Genomic DNA, 21,462 nt, shown 5'->3' with positions numbered 1-21,462 from the left:
TTAGAGACAGTGGTACTAAAGAGACAACAGGAAGCAGAGCTGGAGGTGGCGGAAATTAAGATGTTGAGGTTCGCTCTCGGAGTTACCAGTTTGGATAACATTAGAAATGAGCTCAGAGGGACAGCCAAGATTCGATGATTTGGAGACAAAGTTAGAGAGAGCAGACTTTGATGGTTTGGACACATCCAGAGGAGAAATAGTGAGTATATTGGTAGAAGTATGATGAGGATGGAGCTGCCAGGCAAGAGAGCTAGAGGAAGACCAAAGAGATGGTTGATGGATGTCGTGAGGAAAGACGTGGGCAGTTGGTGTTCGAGAGGAGGATGCAGGAGATATGATTTAGCCGATTACCCGTTACATTGAAGCACTTTTTTTAGGCCATATGCACCCATATTACCGTACAGTACAAAATTGTTTTGTAGGGTTTTTTTCGTGGCCTAAAACGCCCAGTACAGTACAAAGTTATTGCAAATAAATATTTAAAAAAACTTTGAGAAAGTTTTAAATTTTCACATTTTATCCAAACTTACCAGGCATGGTCATGGCTACATTGTTGATGTACAGTACTCATCATAGGCGAGTCACTTTCATGAGCCACGAGGAATTAATGTGCTTGCTAGTTCCAAATCCGTTGTAAAAGGCTAACTGCTTGACAAAAAAACTGTTACTGTACCGAAAATAGCATGTTCCTGAGTCCAAAGACTTGTGTTTTGTACTCCTCAAAATTAACGCCGCAGCCATACTGTTCTCTCTCTGCTCTATGCACAATAGACAATAGATATAACCGTCGTCACATGGCCGTCACATCAATGCCCCTCATTCAACATGCCGGCCACATAGACATGGGAGGCATGTCTTTTGGAATTGGATCTCGTCATCCTGGATATCTGTGACCTGGAAATACGTCAGTCCCATTCTCTGCCTTCATTGCGCCACAGCAAGACTAAACAGGTGTTTAATTCTGGAACTAACAGAAAGGGTATATACAGTGGAGCAAAAAAATTATTTAGTCAGCCACCAAATGTGCAAGTTCTTCCACTTAAAAAGATGAGAGAGGCCTGTAATTTTCATCACAGAGGTATACAAAATGAGGAAAAAAAAACCCTCCCGAAAATCACTGATTTTTAAAGAATCCATCCATCCATCCATTTTCTACCGCTTATCCGGGTCGGGTCGCGGGGGCAGTAGCATTAGCAAGGGACGCCCAGACTTCCCTCTCCCCAGCCACTTCATTCAGCTCTTCCGGGTGGATCCCGAGGCGTTCCCAGGCCAGCCGAAGGACGTAGTCTCTCCAGCGTGTCCTGGGTCGTCCCCGGGGTCTCTTCCCGGTGGGACGTGCCCGGAACACCTCACCAGGGAGGCGTCCGGGAGGCATCCGAATCAGATTCCCCAGCCACCTCATCTGGCTCCTCTCAATGTGGAGGAGCAGCGACTTTACTCTGAGATCCTCCCAGATGACCGAGCTTCTCACCCTATCTCTAAGGGAGAGCCCGGACACCTTGCGGAGGAAACTCATTTCGGCCCCTTGTATCCGGGATCTTGTTCTTTCGGTCACGACCCACAGCTCGTGACCATAGGTGAGGGCAGGAACGTAGATCGACCGGTAAATTGAGAGCTTCGCCTTTCGGCTTAGCTCCTTCTTTACCACAACGGACCGATACAAAGTCCGCATCACTGCAGACGCTGCACCGATCCGCCTGTCAATCTCCCGTTCCATTCTTCCCTCACTCGTGAACAAGACCCTAAGATACTTGAACTCCTCCACTTGGGGCAGGATCTCATCCCCGACCTGTAGAGGGCATGCCACCCTTTTATGACTGAGGACCATTTTTAAAGAATTTATTCGCAAATTATGGTGGAAAATAACTATTTGGTCAATAACAAAAGTTAATGTCTATACTTTGTTATCTACCCTTTGTTGGCAATGACAGAGGTCAAACATTTTCTGTAAGTCCACAAGGTTTTTACACACTGTTGCTGGTATTTTGGCCCATTCCTCCATGCAGATCACCTCTCGGGCAGTGATGTTTTGGGGCTGTTGCTGGGCAACACAGACTTTCAACTCGCTCCAAAGATTTTCTATGGGGTTGAGATCTGGAGATTGGCTAGGCCACTCCAGGACCTTGAAATGCTTCTTACGAAGCCACTCCTTTATTAACCGGGTGGTGTGTTTGGGATCATTGTCATGCTGAAAGACCCAGCCACGTTTCATTTTCAATGCCCTTGCTGATGGAAGGAGGTTTTCACTCAAAATCTCACGATACATGGCCCCATTCATTCTTTCCTTTACATGGATCAGTCGTCCTGGTCCCTTTGCAGAAAAACAGCCCCGAAGCATGATGTTTCCACCCCCATGCTTCACATGGTGTTCTTTGGATGCAACTCAGCATTCTTTCGCCCCCAAATACGACAAGTTGAGTTTTTACAAAAACATTCTATTTTGATTTCATCTGACCATATGACATTCTCGCAATCCTCTTCTGGATCATCCAAATGCTCTCTAGCAAACTTAAGACGGGCCTGGACATGTACTGGTTTAAGCAGGGGGACACGTCTGGCACTGCAGGATTTGAGTCCCTGGGGGCGCAGTGTGTTACTGATGTTAGCCTTTGTTCCCAGCTCTCTGCAGCTCAGTCACTAGGTTCCCCCGTGTGGGTCTGGGATTTTTGCTCACTGTTATTGTGATCATTTTGACCCCACGGGGTGAGATCTTGCGTGGCGCCTCAGATCAAGGGAGATTATAAGTGGTGTTTTATGTCTTCCATTTTCTAGTAATTGCTCCCACAGTTGATTTCTTCACACAAAGCTGCTTACCTATTACAGATTCAGTCTTCCCAGCCTGGTGCAGGTCTACAATTTTGTTTCTGGTGTCCTTTGACAGCTCTTTGGTGTTGGCCATAGTGGATTTTGGAGTGTGACTGTTTGAGGTTGTGGACAGGCGTCTTTTATACTGATAACAGGTTCAAACAGGTGCCATTAGTACAGGTAACGAGTGGAGGACAGAGGAGCCTCTTAAAGAAGTTAAGGTCTGTGAGAGCCAGAAATATTGCTTGTCTGTAGGTGACCAAATACTTATTTTCCACCATAATTTGCTCATAAATAAAAAACAAAAAATCAGAATGTGATTTTCGGGATTTTTTTTCTAATTTTGTCTCTCATAGGTGAGGTATACCTATGATGAAAATTACAGACCGCTCTCATCTTTTTGAGTGGGAGAACTTGCACAATTGGCTAACTAAATACTTTTTTGCCCCACTGTATTTTAACAAAGACACACTTTTTTTTGCCGCCGCTGTTGGGCACAAGCATGTCTTCGTATGCGTTCTTCATTGGTTTTCGCTGCTTCTTCGTTGGTTTTCGCCACTTTCTTATTCAGTGTCGGCAGATTGTAGGCATCGAAACTGAGAACTGAAATTTTGAATTTGAACGATTCCGGGAGAACCGGAATGTTAGTCCTGGTTCGAATCGGGTCTCGATTCTCAATGCCCAACTCTAGTTACAGTACATTTTGGATTTCATTGGATTTAATTAATTTAATTGAATCACAAACTCCAGATTTTTATTTTCTATATTGAAGTGCAGTGTTAATGTTCAAACCATGCCTGTCAACTGTGGCTAACAAAAATGTGAAATATACTTTTTTAGGAATAAAATGCCATGTTTTTGATGAACACTTGGGCACGCTACACTATTTTAATGCTGGTTATTATGGTTGTACTTGGGGTTCCAAGTATTTTTTGAGGTAGTATTGGAGTAGGTAAAAAGTTCGAGAAGCACTGGCCTAGAAGCTCTTGAATACAAAGAGTTTAGAGCCAGATACAGTATTTTACAGACATACAGTCAGAGCCTGTCCATGAACCCACTGCTTAGAAGTAATTACCATTTCATTAGCTTCCCCCTTGCAGACGCTTCCTTGCTGTCACTGTCCTGTCACTGCCTGTTCCTCCTGTTGCTGCCATTCCACCTGTTTTTCAGTCACAGCTGACTCTGGACTATGGGGAACACTTTGAGGCGGTGGCAGCTGAACATATCTGGGATTTTTCTACATGGATTGGTAAATATGCCTCTCTTCGGAAGCGGCATGGCGCTCACACACGCATGCAGTGTTTCTGCTTCCTCGAGACTCATTGCACAGTGTACTGCTCGCATGGCGGGGCAAATTGATCATTTGAAGTCAGTGTGTTCAAGCTTCTAAGTAACGTGATTTGACCAGCCAAGTGTCATTTACAGAAAACAATGGTGTGAAAAAGTGTTAGTCCTGATTTGTTAATTTTGTGCATGTTTGTCACACTTACATGTTTCAGATCATCAAACAAATTTAGATTGTAGTCAAAGACAACACAAGTAAACACAAAATGCAGTTTTTAATTTTTTTTTATTATTATTAAGGGAGAAAAACATACAACGCCCTGTGTGAAAAAGTGATTGCCCCCAAACCTAATTGGTTGGGCCACCCTTAGCAGCAACAACTGCAATCAAGCGTTTGAATCTCTTACAGCGCTGTGGAGGAATTTTGCCCCACTTATCTTTGCTGAATTGTTGTAATTCAGCCACATTGAAGGGTTTTTGAGAATGAAAAGCCTTTTTTAAGGTCATGCCAGAGCATCTTAATAGGATTCAGGTCAGGACTTTGACTAGGCCACTCCAAAGTTTTGCCATTTGGACTTACTGGTGTGTTTTGGATCATTGTCCTGCTGCAGAACCCAAGGTCGTTTCAGCTTGAGGTCACGAACAGATGGCCGGTAATTCTCCTTCAGGGTTTTTTGGTAGACAGCAGAATTCATGGTTCCATTTATTACAGCAAGTCTTCCAGGTCCTGAAGCTGCAAAAAAGCCCCAGACCATCACAATTCCACCACCATTTTTACTGTTGGTATGGTGTTCTTTCTCTGAAATGCGGTGTTACTTTTACACCAGATGTACACACACCATCCAAAAAGTTCAACTTTTGTCTCGTCAGACCACAGAGTATTTTCCCAAAAGACTTCATCAAGATGTCTTCTGACAAAATTGAGACAAGCCTTCATGTTCTTTTTGCTCAGCAGTGGTTTTCGTCTTGGAATTCTGCCATGCAAGCCATTTTTGTCAAGTCTCTTACTTATGGTGGAGTTATGAACACTGACCTTAACTGAGGCAAGTGAGCCCTGCAGTTCTTTGGATGGTGTTGTGGTTGGGTCTTTTGTGACTTCTTGGATGAGTCGTCGCTGCGCTCTTGGGGTAATTTTGGTTCGTGGTTCACTCCTGGGAAGGTTCACCACTGTTCTGTTTTCACCATTTGTGGATAAAGGCTCTCACTGTGGTTCGCTGGAGTACCAAAAATAAATATGAGGACACCTACCAACCACCAAGAATTCTGGCTCTCATAGACCTTTTACTTCATCTTTAAGAAGCTCTTCTATTCTCCACATGTTTGTATTAATGGCACCTGTTTTAACTCCATCTGTATAAAAGACACTTCTCCACACCCTCAAAGGTGTGCAGGTCTGCACAAGGCTGGGATGAGCTACTCTGCAATAGGAAAGCAGCTTGGTGTGAAGAGATCAACTGTTGGCATTATTATTAAAAGATGGAAGAAATACAAGATGATTGACAATCTCCCTCGACCTGGGACTCAATGCAAAATCTCACCTTGTGGGTATTAATTCTCTTGACAATGCTGAGGAATCAGCCCAAAACTACACAGGGGGACTTGGTCAATGACCCGAAGAGAGCTGGGAGCACAATCATGTTACCATTAGTAAGACTCTATGTCATCATGGATTCAAATCCTGCAGGGCCCAAAAGGTCCCCCTGCTTGAGCCAGCACATGTCCAGGCCAGTCTAAAGTTTGCCAGTGACCGTCTGGATGATCCAGAGGAGGATTGGGAGAATGTCATGTGGTCAGATGGGACAAAAATAGAACTTTATGGTATAAACTCCACTCGCTGTGTTTAGAGGAAGAGGAGTAATAACTGGCATTCCAAGAACACCACACCTACTGTGAGGGATGGGATGGAAACATCATGCTTTGGGCTGCTTTTCTGCAAAGGGGAGAGGACGGCTGATCCATAATAAGGCGAGGATGAATGGAGCCATGTATTGTGAGATTTTGGGCAAAAACCTCCTTCCCTCCGTAAGAGCATTGAAGATGGAACGTAGCTGGGTCTTCCAGCATGACAATGATCACAAACACACAGCCCGGGCAACTAAGGAGTGGCCCCGTAAGAACCTTTTCAAGGTCCTGGAGTGGCCTACCCAGTCTCCAGACCACAACCCAATTGAAAATCTGTGGTGGGAGATGAAAGTCCGTGTTGGTCAGCAACAGCCCCAAAGCATATGCAGATACATATGACAGATCGAGAGAAGATCTGCATACTTAAATATTTGTTAAATACTTATTTCAGTCGCTGTATTTGTTAAAAGGAAGAGTTAGCGAAGAATGGCTTGGAGGTGAAAAGAGTATCAGATCCAGTGATGAAGCTGAAACTTGAAATTGAGGGTGTTATGCATAATGTAATTGTGGCTATGTCCCACGGGTAGGTTATGACCTAGAGGTGAAAGAGAAATTCTGGAAGGAGCTAGACAAAGTAGTTCTTAGCATCCCAGACAGAGAAAGAGTCATGATTGGTGCAGATTGTAATGGACATGTTGGTGATGGAAAGAGGGGTGATGAAGAAGTGATGGGTAAGTTCAGCATCCAGGAAAGGAACCTGGGAGGGACAGATGGTGGTAGACTTTACAAAAAGGATAGAAATGGCTGTAGTGAACACTTTCTTCCAGAAAAGGCAGAAACATAGGGTGACTTACCAGGGCGGCGGTAGAAGCACGCGGTTGGATTACATTTTGTGCAGACGATGTAAGAAGGAGGTTACTGATTGTAAGGTAGTGGTAGGGGAGATTGTGGCTAGACAGCATAGGATGGTGATGTGTAAGATAACTCTGGTGGTGGGGATGAAGATTAAGAAGACAAATGAAGAACAGAGAACCATGTGGTGGAAGCTGAGAAAGGAAGAGTGTCGTGCAGCTTTTCGAGAAGAGGTGAGACAGCTTCCAGAAGACTGGACCACTACAGCCAAGGCGATCAGAGAGACAGGCAGGAGAGTACTTGGTATATCTTCTGGTTGGAAAGGGGAGGAGACTCGGTGGTGGAACCTCAAAGTACAGGGAAAGAGGTTGGCTACGAAGTGGGACACTGAGAGGACTGAGGAGAGGCAAAAGGGATACATGGAGATGCGACGTAAAGCGAAGGTAGAGGTGGCAAAGGCTCAACGCGGCATATGATGCCATGTATGCCAGGTTGGTACTAAAGAAGGAGAAAAAGATCTATACTGATAGTGTAGTGGTACATTCCCCTGACTTCGGTGCAGGCAGCTTGGGTTCAGTTCCCACTCAGTGACGGTGGGAAAGTGATTGTAAATGGTTGTCCGACTGACTGGCGACCAGTTCTGGGTGTAGTCCACCTTTCGCCCAAAGTCGACTACGATAGACTCCAGCATCCCACGACCCTGAACAGGATAAGCGGTATTGAGAATGGATGGATGGAAGAACATCTATACAGGCAGACAGAGGGATAGAGATGGGAAGGATATGCAGCAGGTTAGTGTGATTCATGATAGAGATGGAAATGTGTTGACTGGTGCCAGTAGTGTGCTGGATAGATTGAAAGAATACTTTGAGGAGTTGGTGAATGAGGAAAATGAGAGAGAAGACTAGAAGAGGTTAGTCCTGATGAAATACCTGTGGAGGTATGGAAGCATCAAGGAGATGAGGAGGATCTCGGAGCAGGTGGCTGTGGAGTTTTTGACCAGCTTACTCAACAGAATTCTATTGGGTGAGAAGATGCCTGAGGAATAGAGGAAAAATGTGCTGGTGCCCATTTTTAAGAACAAGGGTGATGTGCAGAGCTGTGGGAACTATGGCGGAATAAAGTTGATAGGCCACACAATGAAGTTATGGAAAAGAGTAGTGGAGGCGCAACTCAGGACAGAAGTGAATATTTGCGAGCAACAGTATGGTTCCATGCCTAGAGTACCACAGATGCATTATTTCCCTTGAGGGTGTTAATGGAGAGAGAAGATCAGGAGGTACATTTTGTCTGTAGATCTAGAGATAGCCTATGACAGAGTACCATGCACTGGAAAAGAGAGGAATGAAGATTAGCCGAAGTAAGAGAACATATGTGCAAGAATGAGAGCGGTGAAAGGGGTAGAGTGAGGATACGGGGAGAAGAGATAGAGAGGGTGGAGGACTTTAAATACTTGGGGTCAACAGTCCAAAGTGAGGTAAGTGTAACTCACATACATACTCACAAGTAACCTCAATCAAAAATAAGACATCGTTTGGGGGGTGGGAGGGGGTGTGCTAACAGAGATTGTTAACCACCATCACTGATGCTGCTGTAGGCAGTGTATTGCATGGATATTGGCCAAGTGTGTCCTGTTGTGTACAGAAGAAAAAAACGCTACCAATGGAACGCTAAGCCCAAGAGCCTGAATTTCTGCTCAACAACATCCTCCTGCGGTTAGGTAGGGGATGTAACAGCCAGTACTGTCGTGTAGTGGGATGCTGTGTTTGACTACAGATGTGCATCCAAAATCCAGGTCGTGCTCAGAAAAGACCTCTGATAAGCTGTTGAGTTTCTCAGTGACCCGCTCCTTCCACTACGGTGAAATTGATGACTGACCGAAGTTGAAGTTCAGAGGGTGTTGATGGGGAAGTACAGAGATCAGAAGGAACTTTGGTTGTTAGTTTTACACAATTATTTGTGTAAAACAAATGATGAAGATGAAGTGTACTTCATACTTACTTACTTACTTGTATTTGAACCTAACCTCACTGCAGATTTGTATATATTGTAAATATCTTGTTCACTTTTGCACTATAAAATAATAAGGCGCCAGCCGCTAAAAAGTAAAATTTGCTCTCAGTGTAATTTTTACTGGTACACGTACTTACCAGAGCCACACACTAGATCTTCTGTCCTCATCCAAAACCCTTTAATACTCGCCGAGTCCGTGTCGGCGAGTATTAAAATAGCAAACGCCGCAGTGATAGTGAGTGGCAACCCAAAATATAAAATCGAAGAGGTGGAAGACATTTTGCTACAATATGGAGCAATTGGTCGGCACAGTGGAAGACTGGTTAGAGCGTCAGCCTCACAGTTCTGAGGACCCGGGTTCAATCCCCGGTCCCGCCTGTGTGAAGTTTGCATGTTCTCCCCGTGACTGCGTGGGTTTTCTCCGGGCACTCACTGTGCAGGACCCACAATGTTCCTCCCACATCCCAAAAACATGCATTAATTGGAGACTCTGAATTGCCCGTAGGTGTGACTGTGAGTGCGAATGGTTGTTTGTTTGTATGTGCCCTGCGATTGGCTGGCAATCAGTTCAGGGTGTACCCCGCCTCCTGCCCGATCACAGCTGGGATAGGCTCCAGCGCACCCGCGACCCTAGTGAGGAGAAGCGGCTCAGAAAATGGATGGATGGAGCAATTGAGCGTTCAGCACTTGGGAGCAAATACTATGATATGCTTGTTGTTGAATATTGACGTATAAATTTAATCACCATCTTGAGACCGGAGAGAAGAGCCAGGTCTCAGATCATGGTTGTGGTAACGCTCAAAATGAAGTGGTTTTCCTAGGGGAAGAGGGTTAGGAGCCCTCACTATAAGAAAACTGGACACTCTGAGTCGAACAAATGATCAAATTAAAATAAAGCCTTTGTTTTTTTGTTTTTTTTAATTTAATTGACCTATTGTCTGCTACTGCTTGTTGCTGATAAACTTCATGTTCACAGTAACTTATTTTGCAAATATCATCTCGAGTCACTGTCAATCAAAAATACAGTATGCCATGGTAATGCTGTACCTCCTCAAAAAAATAGTATGACCAAAACATGTGCTCGTGCGCCTAACAGAAAAAGTTGGTCACACCAGTGCTACTAGTGCAAAAGTTAGTGTATGGACACACAGATTTAATATGAAACTGTGAATTGACTTTGCTGTATCATTTCTAGCCCATAAACAAATTAATATTTTCAAGTTAAATGAATCATGATGTGTTAAAAATAATTTAAAACATCATTACCTTGTCTTTGAAGTCGACGTGGTTCTGCAAAATAGCCCGTTGGTAGGTCCCTGTACGCACGTAGTCCTGCATCATATTTTGTTGTTGTGAGAGGTAGCCATAAAACTGCAAGTATTAAAAAAGAAAAAAAGCCTATTGAGTATTGTTCAAACAATAACGGATAAAACATTTGTGGCCTAGCAAGCATAAAATTTGCCCACCTCTGATTTTATGTGAATTTAATTTGTGTATTTATTAATATCTGAATGGCAGTCATTTTTTAATTCAGCAGCATGTGTGTGAGACATTAAAGGTATTATTTGTGACATGTTCCAAGTATAGTAAGTGTTCTTGTGTAAAGCCATCACTGAGAACCAATAAGTAGCAACCGTGTCATGCCCAGGGATCTAATCCAGATCTTGTGTCATCACCGGATTGTGTTTTCTGTTGTGTATAGTGCTGTGATTTGTTCGCCTGTCCCTTTCAGACAGAAATCTCCAAAGGAGGAGACTGTACTCATAGAGTGCCGTTGCAGTTTTACCCTTTACGACAATTAGATGTCTGGTGATGTGAGACCAAGAGCCACATTTGTTTCAGAAACAATCAGGTGCGGATGCAGTCTTCAATGTTTAAAATTCACACGCTAATCGTCCCTGGCAGCATACGACCTCTGATACTGCGTCGGAAGACGGAACATTTGTGATTTGCTTTCCCAATCCATCATTTCTCCATCGGTACTTTACAAATAGAAGAGCAAGTCAGTAAAAATATATAAAAGCCAACGTATATTACCAGTATTTAAGTAAGGTCAAGTTTATTTGTTCAGCCCTTAATCACAAAAGAGTCTCAAAGAGCGTCACAGGCCCACAGTTGACAAAGATCGGTGACATCCCTAGATATAAACCCCTCACTCAACCAGGCAAGGAAAAACACAGGGGGAAAAAAAACTTGAGAAGGGAACAGAGATGGAGGAATTCCCCTTCCAGGATAACCAGGATAATCTTTCTCTGCTTCATGGTCCAGAGAAAGGGGGTATCGCTCAATTCCACCACAATTGCTACAGAGTGAATGAATCCCAGCTTTGGAGTGTTTCCGTGTGGCCATCCAATATACATTAGTTTTGTGAAATGAGTTGCAGAAAGTTACAGTCCTGCCACTCTAGACTTATGGGTGGGCAATTGTTTTTCCAAAGGGGCCATGTGAGAAACTCAGAAGGTGTTGAGGGCAGGGTCTGACATTAATAGTGGCCTGATGGCCCGGGGCCAGTATGGAGCTGTGTGGCCACTACGTACCTTACAGACACTGGCCAGACCGGGCCGGTACCAATTTCATTAATAAATATGATAAAGTCAACACATTCTTAGGGGTGCATGGTACAAACGGAAAATCAGAAGATGTTTTGAATTTGGCCGAAGGTATAGATTTGTACTTCGCTGACCAATCGCAATAATGTTTGTTGATTGTCATCGAATCTGCATTAACGTAAAACTTCAAGCATGTCTGAATACGATGCAGGCAGCTCCTCCAGCTCCGCAGCTGCGGTTTGCTAGCAAGCATGGTTAAAGTGGAAGTCAGGAGGTTAAAACCTCCTGACTTCCACTTATATAGTAAAATTTCATATCTTCTTTATCTGATCCAGATTACTTAAATCTACTATTTATATAAAAAATACTTAATTCACTGCATTGTAAACTGCCATTTTACGTCATTCCGTGTGCAAAAGTCGCGAGAATGTGACGTCACACCATCCCTCATTCGGGCGAAAGGGAGGAACTGACGTCACAGCTAATGCAGCTACTAGCTAGCACATTCCCTTACATTTGAGCAAGCTTAGTTTGTTAAAAATGCATTGGTAGGAATTGCAACCGTATCAGGTGGTCAGGTACTCTCTTAGGTACTCCGCAGGCTGTCGCGAGCCTACTGAGCACTCGAGTAGTGCCCGCGAGCTAGCGCCATATTGTACCATTTAATCAATGGCAGCGTAATAAATTTATCATATTATAGTAGCGATTGAACATGATTTCGGGATGGTGCTGATGTTGGTGGAAACAGTACAGTATATGATGGTAATTATAAACTGCGGTAAGGATAGCATCGAGTGCAGGTCTGGCAGCCGAGCTGCTGCCGGCGACAGCTGTCCAGCAGCAGCAGCAGCATTGGTCATGCCGGAAGCCTTGAAGAACTACAGAGGCACTTCAAAATAAAAGCTTAACAATTCTCAGGGTACTGAATCGTTCGCAAATGGACTGATCTTGTTTGTCCTATTGCGACCGATTCAATGATCTGAGAGTGAAATGACCTGGATGAATGAGAATGTTCTCAGGCAAAAGCCAAACAATGGCCAATGGTAGCGCTTTTATTTTGAAATTGACAGTTGGCCTTTGCGAGTGTTGCCGATGTGCTTTTTTTTTTTTTTTTTTTTTTTTTAAACTGTTGTGTCGCTTAATATGAATAATCATGCTGCGGCTGGCTTTTTGACTGAAGTTACACAGTTTGAGCTGAAACTTGCTCGAATATTGTCCAAACCATTATGTAATAAATCCGAGGTTCTGCTATTTATCGCAGCATACAGGGGGAGCAAGATATCCTGATTTCCGGGTTTGGCCAAGTGACATTTGCGAGGGTGCCTGTGATGTTAATTTCAGTCGACAGCAGAGTGCGATATTACCCAACATCTATGCCTCCCAGAATAGGTGAAAATGGATGCATTTTTTAAAAATTCTTATTCCGCAAACACAATATTAATCTGAATACCACGTTTAGACTAATGGGGCGCATACAACATATTTTTGTGCAAATTTTTTACCCCTTTAAATGAGGTGCAGAGCCGCTCCTCTTAAGTCACTAATCATCACCTACGCGACAAATCAGCTACACCTCTGACAAGTATCATTATTGCGAAAGGAGGACGACTAGTTATTAACAGAATATGGAGAAGCCATGCTACCGCTAACTATAGTGAAATGCCATCGCAAAACAACGGAATAAGTGTTTGGGTCCTACAGTATACTTCTCATTTAAGTCTGGCCGAAACCGCTACGATGGAACGTAACCAACTATGAATAGCAAATTAGTAGGCAAATATGTAAGGGTCTGGAGAGAGAAAATAATACACAGCCACACAGGACAAGTCCGAAAACCGGAAAGCTGGGATAGGATCCAGCACGCCCGCGACACTAGTGAAAATAAGCAGTACAGAAAATGGATGGATGTTATTGCATACGTCAGCCAAGAGGAGGGGCCCCTAAGGTTAAAAGTATATTAATATAGTTATACTATCAGCAATGTTTTTTGTTTGCACAGTAGAGAGCTGTGTAGTCTTTTTTTTTTTATAAATGCACAATAAATGTCAAAATTACATTTTGTTTTACTTTTTTTTTATCAATTTAGACTTAAGACTTCACTGTCATTCAGGGATGCACATTTATGCAGAATGAACTTTCGTATTTTAATTTAGCTTTGCTAAAGGACCATACTACCCATTCAGAAATATCCATCCATTCATTTTCAGAGCCGCTTCTCCTCACGAGGGTCGCGGGCGTGCTGGAGCCTAACCCAGCTATCATCGGGCAGGAGGCGGGGTACAACCTGAACTGGTTGCCAGCCAATCGCAGGGCACATACAAACAACCATTCGTACTCCGGGCAATTCAGAGTTGTCAATTAACCTACCATGCATGTTTTTGGGATGTGGGAGGAAACCGGAGTGCCCGGAGAAAACCCATGCAAGCACGGGGAGAACATGCAAACTCCACACAGGCGGGGCCGGGGATTGAACCCCATTCTTCAGAATTGTGAACCAGACGCTCTAACCAGTCCACCAACGTGCCGCCTAAAAAATATTCATCCATCCATTTTCTGAGCCGGTTCTCCTCACTAGGGTCGTGCTGGAACCATCCCAGCCATCATCGGGCAGGAGGCGGGGTACACTCTGAACTGGTTGCCAGCCAATCGTAGGGCACATATCTGTATATAAAACTATTATCGTAGATTAGAATAACGATATAGTGCCAAGGCATTGTACTGAACAAATTAAATCAAAATTGAAATTATAAAAAATAAGTTGTCAATATTTTGTCACTCAAAACTATTCAAAGAGGAGCTTTTTGAAGTTGATTCTAATGACAGTTATAAATCAATCATTAAAACTCATCATATCATTAATATATGGGGCCAGTATGGGTTCTGACAAAAAAATGAGACTTCTATTGAGGACAGAATGCATCTGAGACATAACACGCATGCGCACAAAAAAACATGACGTCACATTGCAGAGACACGAGGTGCCATGTTTACAGAGGTACATATGGGCCCAAGCTTAGGTCTCATCATGAGGCATTTGTGGTAATTTCAGGACTTTGTGCAACTGGAGCCAACATTTTCTTATATTTGTCAGTTCAAAAGCATCTATTCGCCACGGATTGTTTTCTGCTGCTTCGTCCGCCGTTGTTTTTGTGGCGTGTCTGTTTTGTCAAACAATTGTGACGTTTGTCGCCTTTTGATGACAAATAGTCGGATGAGCACGATGTGAGCGTTCTTATGCACTCAAATCAGATACATATATGATTTACATCCACACCACATATGAAAAAGGCCTGGGTCGGATATAAATAAATAAATAAACAAACAAATAAAAAAAAATAATTGACTTGTTCAGTTCACATTGACTCATTCACTGCCAGCCATTTCGTGAGCAGCGAACCCCGAGACTGCCAGGCATTTTCAAGCCCCACAGAATATTGTGTACTATGACTATGTAAACACCAAAACCACCAAAAGAAAGATCAGTCTCTTCTTTCATCAGAAAAAAAGGTTCACCTCTCGCTTATACCGTTCTTTACTAACCAGCAGTCAAATATAGGCAAGTATCAGCCAAATCTGTTTCTGGAGGCAAAAAACTGAGAAAACAGCCTATTGTGAAAGAAGACAGATCAAGTAGAACAATGACTTTGACACCAATATTCTGAACATATTCTGAATATTCATCTGAACATAAAACAAAACTGAGAAAGTACTTTTGACAAAAATAATTTATTTACAAGTATAACTGCACAGAATTTACATGAGACAAAATTGCATGAACAAATGGGACTCCCACACTTGCACTTTCTTCCTCCTAATTCTCCTCCTTTACCAATAGTCCAGGTTTTTATTACCTTGCACATAAAATCTAGCAAAATTTTCTCCACATCTGGATTTTATTCTTTGGTGGTGGTGAATGGGATCTTGTGGTTGTCATTGTCCTACCACCACTCCCTACTTCTGTTCGAAGCACAACCTTTGTAGTTTAGAAATATAACTATTACTATAACAGTACATTGTTAAAATTGCTGGAGTGGGATGTGGAGGAAAGAAAACTATCAATTACCTTTTTTTGTTGGCACTGCGTACTAGAATGGGAGTCGAACATCTGCTGGATGAATAACCTGTAAGTTTTAAAAATACATGATTACTAGAGAATACTTTTTATTGATATGTTTTGCAATTGTAAAAAAAAACATTACTTTTCTTCGTCGCAATCCTAAAAGACATTCAACTCGCAGGTGTTGAATGACTGCAAGATGGAGGAGCTGGAAATTGAAAATTCAGATCAGTACTGGCAACAGGTGTTACATTGTAATGTGAACTAGTGGGACTAAATTGTGTTTATTTAACAAGAATTGAAGGAGAGTGTTTGATCGCTAAATGTAGCTCACGCAAGCTGCAAACGAGTTACCTTCGTCTCCATATCATCTGGAGGATGCTCTGAATGAACCTCAGCTGCTTCCAGGCGATCCAGAGGGAGTTCACTCATCACGATTCCAGATCCAATTTACTCAAATCCTGGTCGGCAGACGATCAGCTGACAAGCGGTCAAGAGCATCTTGCCATATGGCCCAGCATTTTCAGCGATAGCTTTGCTAAAAAGGGATCGGCTCGGAGCGTCATCCTTTACTCCCCCGCATGAACTAAGGCATCATTCCTGTCGGTCACAGGAATATTTCTGCTTTGGCGCAATACATTTCTAGTACCGAAAGCTTTTTTTTTTTCGATTTTTTTAAAATTTATTTTGTCTCTCTTTTCCGCCATTATGGTTGCATTTTCTCATTGTCTCCTCGTAGCCACCTCCGCCTTCTTCTTCCTCTGACGGAGGGACATTTACCCCAAGGCATTGTTGCCCTCTACAGGGTGCCATTCCTCATTGCAGTTATTCAGAGGCGTGATGATCACACATAAACTGCGCAAGACCCTCCCCAACCCATCCCCGTTAAAAAAATACATTGACATTGGCAGGGAATAGCTCAATTGACATCTTTGGACAGCATTGGCAGGGACTGAGTTATAATAAGAGCTGTTCGGACCCTGGACAACCGGTGTCAGAGTTTGGTCTTATTGCCGCCAGTAAGTGATTCGTTTCCAGTGAGGATTGGACTCCGCCAAGGCTGCCCTTTGTCACCGATTCTGTTCATTACCTTTATGGACAGTTTCTCGATGGTGAGGTGTTCCATACACATCCTACCAGGAGGAGGCCCCGGGGCCGATGACCCAGGACACGCTGGAGAGACTATGTCTCCCGGCTGTCCTGGGAACACCTCGGAACGGAATCTCCCCAGAAGAGCTGGAAGAAATGGTTGGGGAGAAGGAAGCCTGGGCCCTGCTTCCCTCCTTAAGCCTCGTCCCCCTGCGACTCGACCCCTGATCACCGGAAGCAAATGGATGGATGGATTTTAAAGGTGCTTGAAGTGCTCATTTCCTTTTTTTTTTTTTTTTTTTTTTTTTTTTTTTTAAAGAAAATTCAACAAAGATGGCAGCCAATTGCCACGTTGCTACTCAATGGTCAAGCTTCTTCATGCTTCGAGGAGTTGGTGTCATATTATTGTCCTGTTCAGTCAATGCAGCCTTGCTGACTTCCTTTTACTTAAAGTGCCTGTAAATGGCCCAAAACATTGTCTTGTAAATTTGACACACCACAGAGAAGTGTTTTTAAAAAGTTTGCCAAATTTCAATGAATAAAAAAAATAAAATAAAAAATAAAATTCACCAAGACTCTAAAATCATGAATAAGGCCCGGCCTCAAGCTACAGTACTGTGTGGACATGTCCGCTCAAGGCGCTGGAGACTGCCTTTCACCTGTCAAATATGTTCACTTATACGCCTGCTGCTCAAGTGTCTGTAGTCCGCTCCTGACTGAATAACGTGTGCCGCTGTGTTGAATAAACAATTAACTTTCTCGTGTCTTTATTATGTGGGAACCCACACACACGTATTTGACACCCGCCACAGTCGAGCGAGCTCCTTAACTAGTTAGCTTGCGGGCTAACGTAACCTGGCAACCCATTCTGCATTGTTGTTCACACTTGCCAGTGTGACAGAGCCACCTCCGTGAACAACGATGGAAGGAGCTCCAAAGATAAAATTTGGATTCAAGGATTATGTTGTCGATCAAGTCTGCAAAAAGAGGATGGTAACCGGCATGGCTTGCAACTCGCGCATTAAAGACAACAGCAATGACGTCGAACTTCCGTCACTACAAAACTCTCAAAGACAGGTAAGGTCATTTAACAGGTTCGCTAGCTTGTCAAACATTAAGTTTCATAGAATGGTTTTGGATGATTAAAAATAAAAAAGATGTGATTGTGAACGTTTTAGTCCAGCTAAATAACGTAAGTGGGGGTGGGACGGTTAATGATAATTGTCCGAATCTTTCATTTCGGCTCATAGGCAGACACAATTCTCTCCTCCCCCCCGCCCCCCATCTCTCTCTCATTTACTAATAAGGGGAGAGCAGAGCAGAAAGTAGCGTCTAAAATATGTCAACCGGTTGAATGCAGAAGAAGTGAAGCGGCATTGCTAGCGGTCAGTTGTGGAAATTAAAACAAAAACAAAAAAAAAAGGTTCGGAGACATTTGTGGGCATGATGAAAGAGTTGGCGCTAGAAGATGAAGGGTGTGTGATATGTCTGCTGTATCCGATCGCCTTGGATTACGATCACGGCGATAAAAAAGTTGACAAAAATGAATTCCACTATTACTAAGTACACTACACATTTTGAGTAGCTATGTGTGAAAATACATTTCCGTACTACTGAACGTGTTTATTGTGTCACTGTTTAAATGTCATCTGTTGTGTCAGATCTGTGACAAAGCTGTCTGTGCCGTTTTTAAACTGGAGACCACAACATATGAAACAACTTTTGATCTAATCACACTCGTCAGTTGTCCAGAGTCAGTGGTTCTAAATGAGACCATTTCTAAACACAGCCACCCTAGTTATGAGAGCAAGTGCACACGTAAGGAACCTCTGTTTATTTTTACTTCTCTCGAAAACATTTCCTGCCAAATGAGTTGTACAGGTCATGTGTCACAAAGGTGAAAAAGTATTTAATACATTTGGCTTTTGTTTAATGGTGTTCTCTTAGGAACCGTAGGAGTCACAAAGCTGTCACCACAAAACAGAATAGTTTGTTCAGAAATAAAGTTAAATTGTGTTTGAAATACATTAAAATAATTCAGTGCAATAAATTAAATCAATCATAATCTCAGTAATTGTTCATTTAACTTTTATAAGGTGTGAATACTTTTTTTTAGAGTTATGATTTGTGAAAAACATTTTTTTATTACCACTCCAATATATGCTGTGACTGGAGCAAGATTGTACTCTGCATTCGGAAAGTATTCACAGCACTTATTTTTTTCACATTTTGTTATGTTGCAGTCTCATTCCAAAATGGAATAAATTCATTTTTCTCAAAATTCTACACACAACACCCCATAACGACATGAAAAAAATTAGGGGGAAATTTTTTGAAAATGTATTTTTTTTTTAAATTAAGAAATCTCATGTACACAAGTATTCACAGCCTTTGCATCAAAGCTAAAAATTGAGCTCAGGTGCATCATGTTTCCACTGATCATCATTGATAGGTTCCTATAGCTTAATCGGAGTCCACCTGTGGTAAATTCAGTTGATTGGATATGATCTGAAAAGGCACACACTTGTCTACATAAGGTCCCACAGGTGACAGAAAAACCAAGCATTAAATCAAAGGAAATGTCTGTAGACCTCTGAGACAGGATTGTCTTGAGGTAAAAATCTGAGGAAGGGGACAGAAAATGTTCTGCTGCTTTGAAGGGTCCAATGAGCACAGTGGCCTCCACCATCCGCAAATGGGAGAAGTCCCGAACCACCAGGACTCGTCCTAGAGCTGGCCGCCCTTCTAAACTGAGCAAATGGGGGAGAAAGGCCTTTTGTCAGTGAGGTGACCAAGAACCTTCCAGAAGGACAACCATCTCTACAGCATTCCACCAATCAGGCCTGTATGGTGTAGTGGCCAGACGGAAGCCATTCCTTAGTGAAAGGCACATGGCAGCCCACCTGGAATTTGCCAAAAGGCACCTGAAAGACTCTCAGACCATGACAAAAGAAAATTCTCTGGTTTGATGAGACAAAGATTGAACTCTTTGGTGTGAATGCCAGGCACCACACATCACCTGACCATCATAACAACAGTGAAGCATGGTGGTGGCAGCATCATGCTGTGGGGATGTTTTTCAGCAGTAGGAACTGGGAGACTAATCAGGATTGAGGGAAAGATGAATACAGCAATGTACAGAGATATCCTGGATGAAAACCTGGCTGCGCCATTCAAGAACAGTCACAGCGTTGTTCTGAAGCTACTCCTTTATTTTAGCTGTGTGCCTAGGGTCATGTCTTGTTGGAAGGTGAACCTTCGGCCCAGTCTGAGGTCCTGAGCACTCTAGAGAAGGTTTTCGTCCAGGATATCGCTGTATTTGGCCGCATTCATCTTTCGTTTTTTTTAATAAATCTGCAAAACCAACAATTCTGGGGTTTTTTTTCTGTCAATATGGGGTTCTGTGTGTACATTAACGAGGAAGGTTACAAGGTTACAAAATAAATTCTGCTGCACTTAAGGTTCCTAAGAGCACAGTGGCCTCCATAATCCTTAAATGGAAGACGCTTGGGACGACCAGAATCCTTCCTCGAGCTGGCCGTCTGGGACGACTGGTTGGAATAGAAGGAAAGATGAATGCGGCCAAGTACAGGGATATCCTGAACGAAAACCTTCTCCAGAGTGCTCAGGACCTCAGACTGGGCCCAAAGGTTCACCTTCCAACAAGACAATGACCCTAAGCACACAGCTAAAATAACGAAGGAGTGGCTTCAGAACAACTGCGTGACTGTTCTTGAATGGCCCAGCCAGAGCCCTGACTTAAACCCAATTGAGCATATCTGGAGAGACCTGAAAATGGCTGTTGCATCATTCCCAAAGACTCGTGGCTGTATTAGCTCAAAAGGGTGCTTCTACTAAATACTGAGCAAAGGGTCTGAATACTACTGTGATATTTCAGTTTTTCTTTTCTAATAAATCTGCAAAAATGTAAACAATTCCATTTTTTTCATCAATATGGTGTGCTGTGTGTACATTATTGCGGGGGGGGGGGGGGGGGGGTGGAATTTAATTATTTTAGCAAATAGCTGCAATATAGGTGCTGGAAATCCGGCGTATGATTTATTTTGTATTTTTTTTCCTTTGATGACAGGACTCGCATATGCGGCCGAGTTCTGAACAGTGCGGCAAAGAGGCTGCCTACACGTGCCCAGTCATTTGAGGAAGTAAAAAACATTTCCGCACACGATGGGTTTCCTCATCGTGGTCTCTAAATGATTTAGAGATAGTGAAGAGCGGGTATCCTCCATCTGATTGGCAGTGTGTGTGTGCGTACGTCTGTGAGCGCACGTACATGAAGTTAAGTTTTCTGTGCTCCCCGTCAGAAAACTTAGCTTCTGCAGTGACATAAAATTGAGCTGCATAAATGGAATTAGTTCCAAAGCTAAACGGTACCGCGACGATGTGGAAACATTATGGATTCAAGCCAGATGAATGCGGCCATCCCATTAACACCAACTAGCTGGTTTGTCAAATTCGTATGAAATCGCAACAAAGACAACACGACTTAAAACCTCAAAGTGACAAAATCCATTTTAAACACAACCAGCCCACCCAATTTCTTCAGCTGTGAACAAAAACACGGAGGACAAACACATGTTTGGAGGACAAATGGCACTGCACATCACCCGAAAAACACCATACCAACAGTGAAGTTCGGAGGTGAGAACATGATGGTGTGGGGCTGCCTTTTAGAAAATGGTACTGGTAAACTTCACATTATTCAAGGAAGGATGAATGGGCAAATGTACAGAGACATTATTGGCAAAAATCTTCTGCCATCTACGAGGATGATGAAAACAAAACGAGGGTGGACATTTCAGCAGGATAATTATGCGAAAAATACTGCCCAGGAAACTCTCAATTGGTTTCAAAGAAAAAAATAAAGCTGTTAGAATGGCCCAGCCAATCACTTGACTTGAATCCAATTGAAAATCTATGGAAAGAACTGAAACTCAAGGTTGATAAAAGAAG

The 21,462-nt window shown here is 43.0% G+C and overlaps 1 protein-coding gene across 7 annotated transcripts in view; it reads right to left on the bottom strand.

The window, feature by feature from the left end:
- Positions 1–21,462, bottom strand: part of carm1 (coactivator-associated arginine methyltransferase 1) — a 200,798-nt gene that overhangs the window by 130,048 nt on the left and 49,288 nt on the right. For 6 of the 7 annotated variants that reach the window (XR_009788317.1, XR_009788318.1, XM_061771988.1 and 3 more), the window contains one exon: positions 10,063–10,167. Coding sequence is in view for 5 of the 7 variants with exons in the window: in XM_061771988.1 (XP_061627972.1) it covers positions 10,063–10,167 (105 nt within the window). In the remaining 2 variants the exon portion in view is untranslated. Of the gene's footprint in view, positions 1–10,062; positions 10,168–16,492; positions 16,716–21,462 lie in introns of all 7 variants that reach the window. The other variant, XM_061771991.1, reaches the window with a different exon arrangement.

Source organism: Phyllopteryx taeniolatus, chromosome 4 (assembly GCF_024500385.1).
Source record: "Phyllopteryx taeniolatus isolate TA_2022b chromosome 4, UOR_Ptae_1.2, whole genome shotgun sequence".
Taxonomy (NCBI): Eukaryota; Metazoa; Chordata; class Actinopteri; order Syngnathiformes; family Syngnathidae; genus Phyllopteryx; species Phyllopteryx taeniolatus.
The sequence above is the reverse complement of the archived record's forward strand: the minus strand, read 5'-3'. Positions and strand labels throughout refer to the sequence as shown.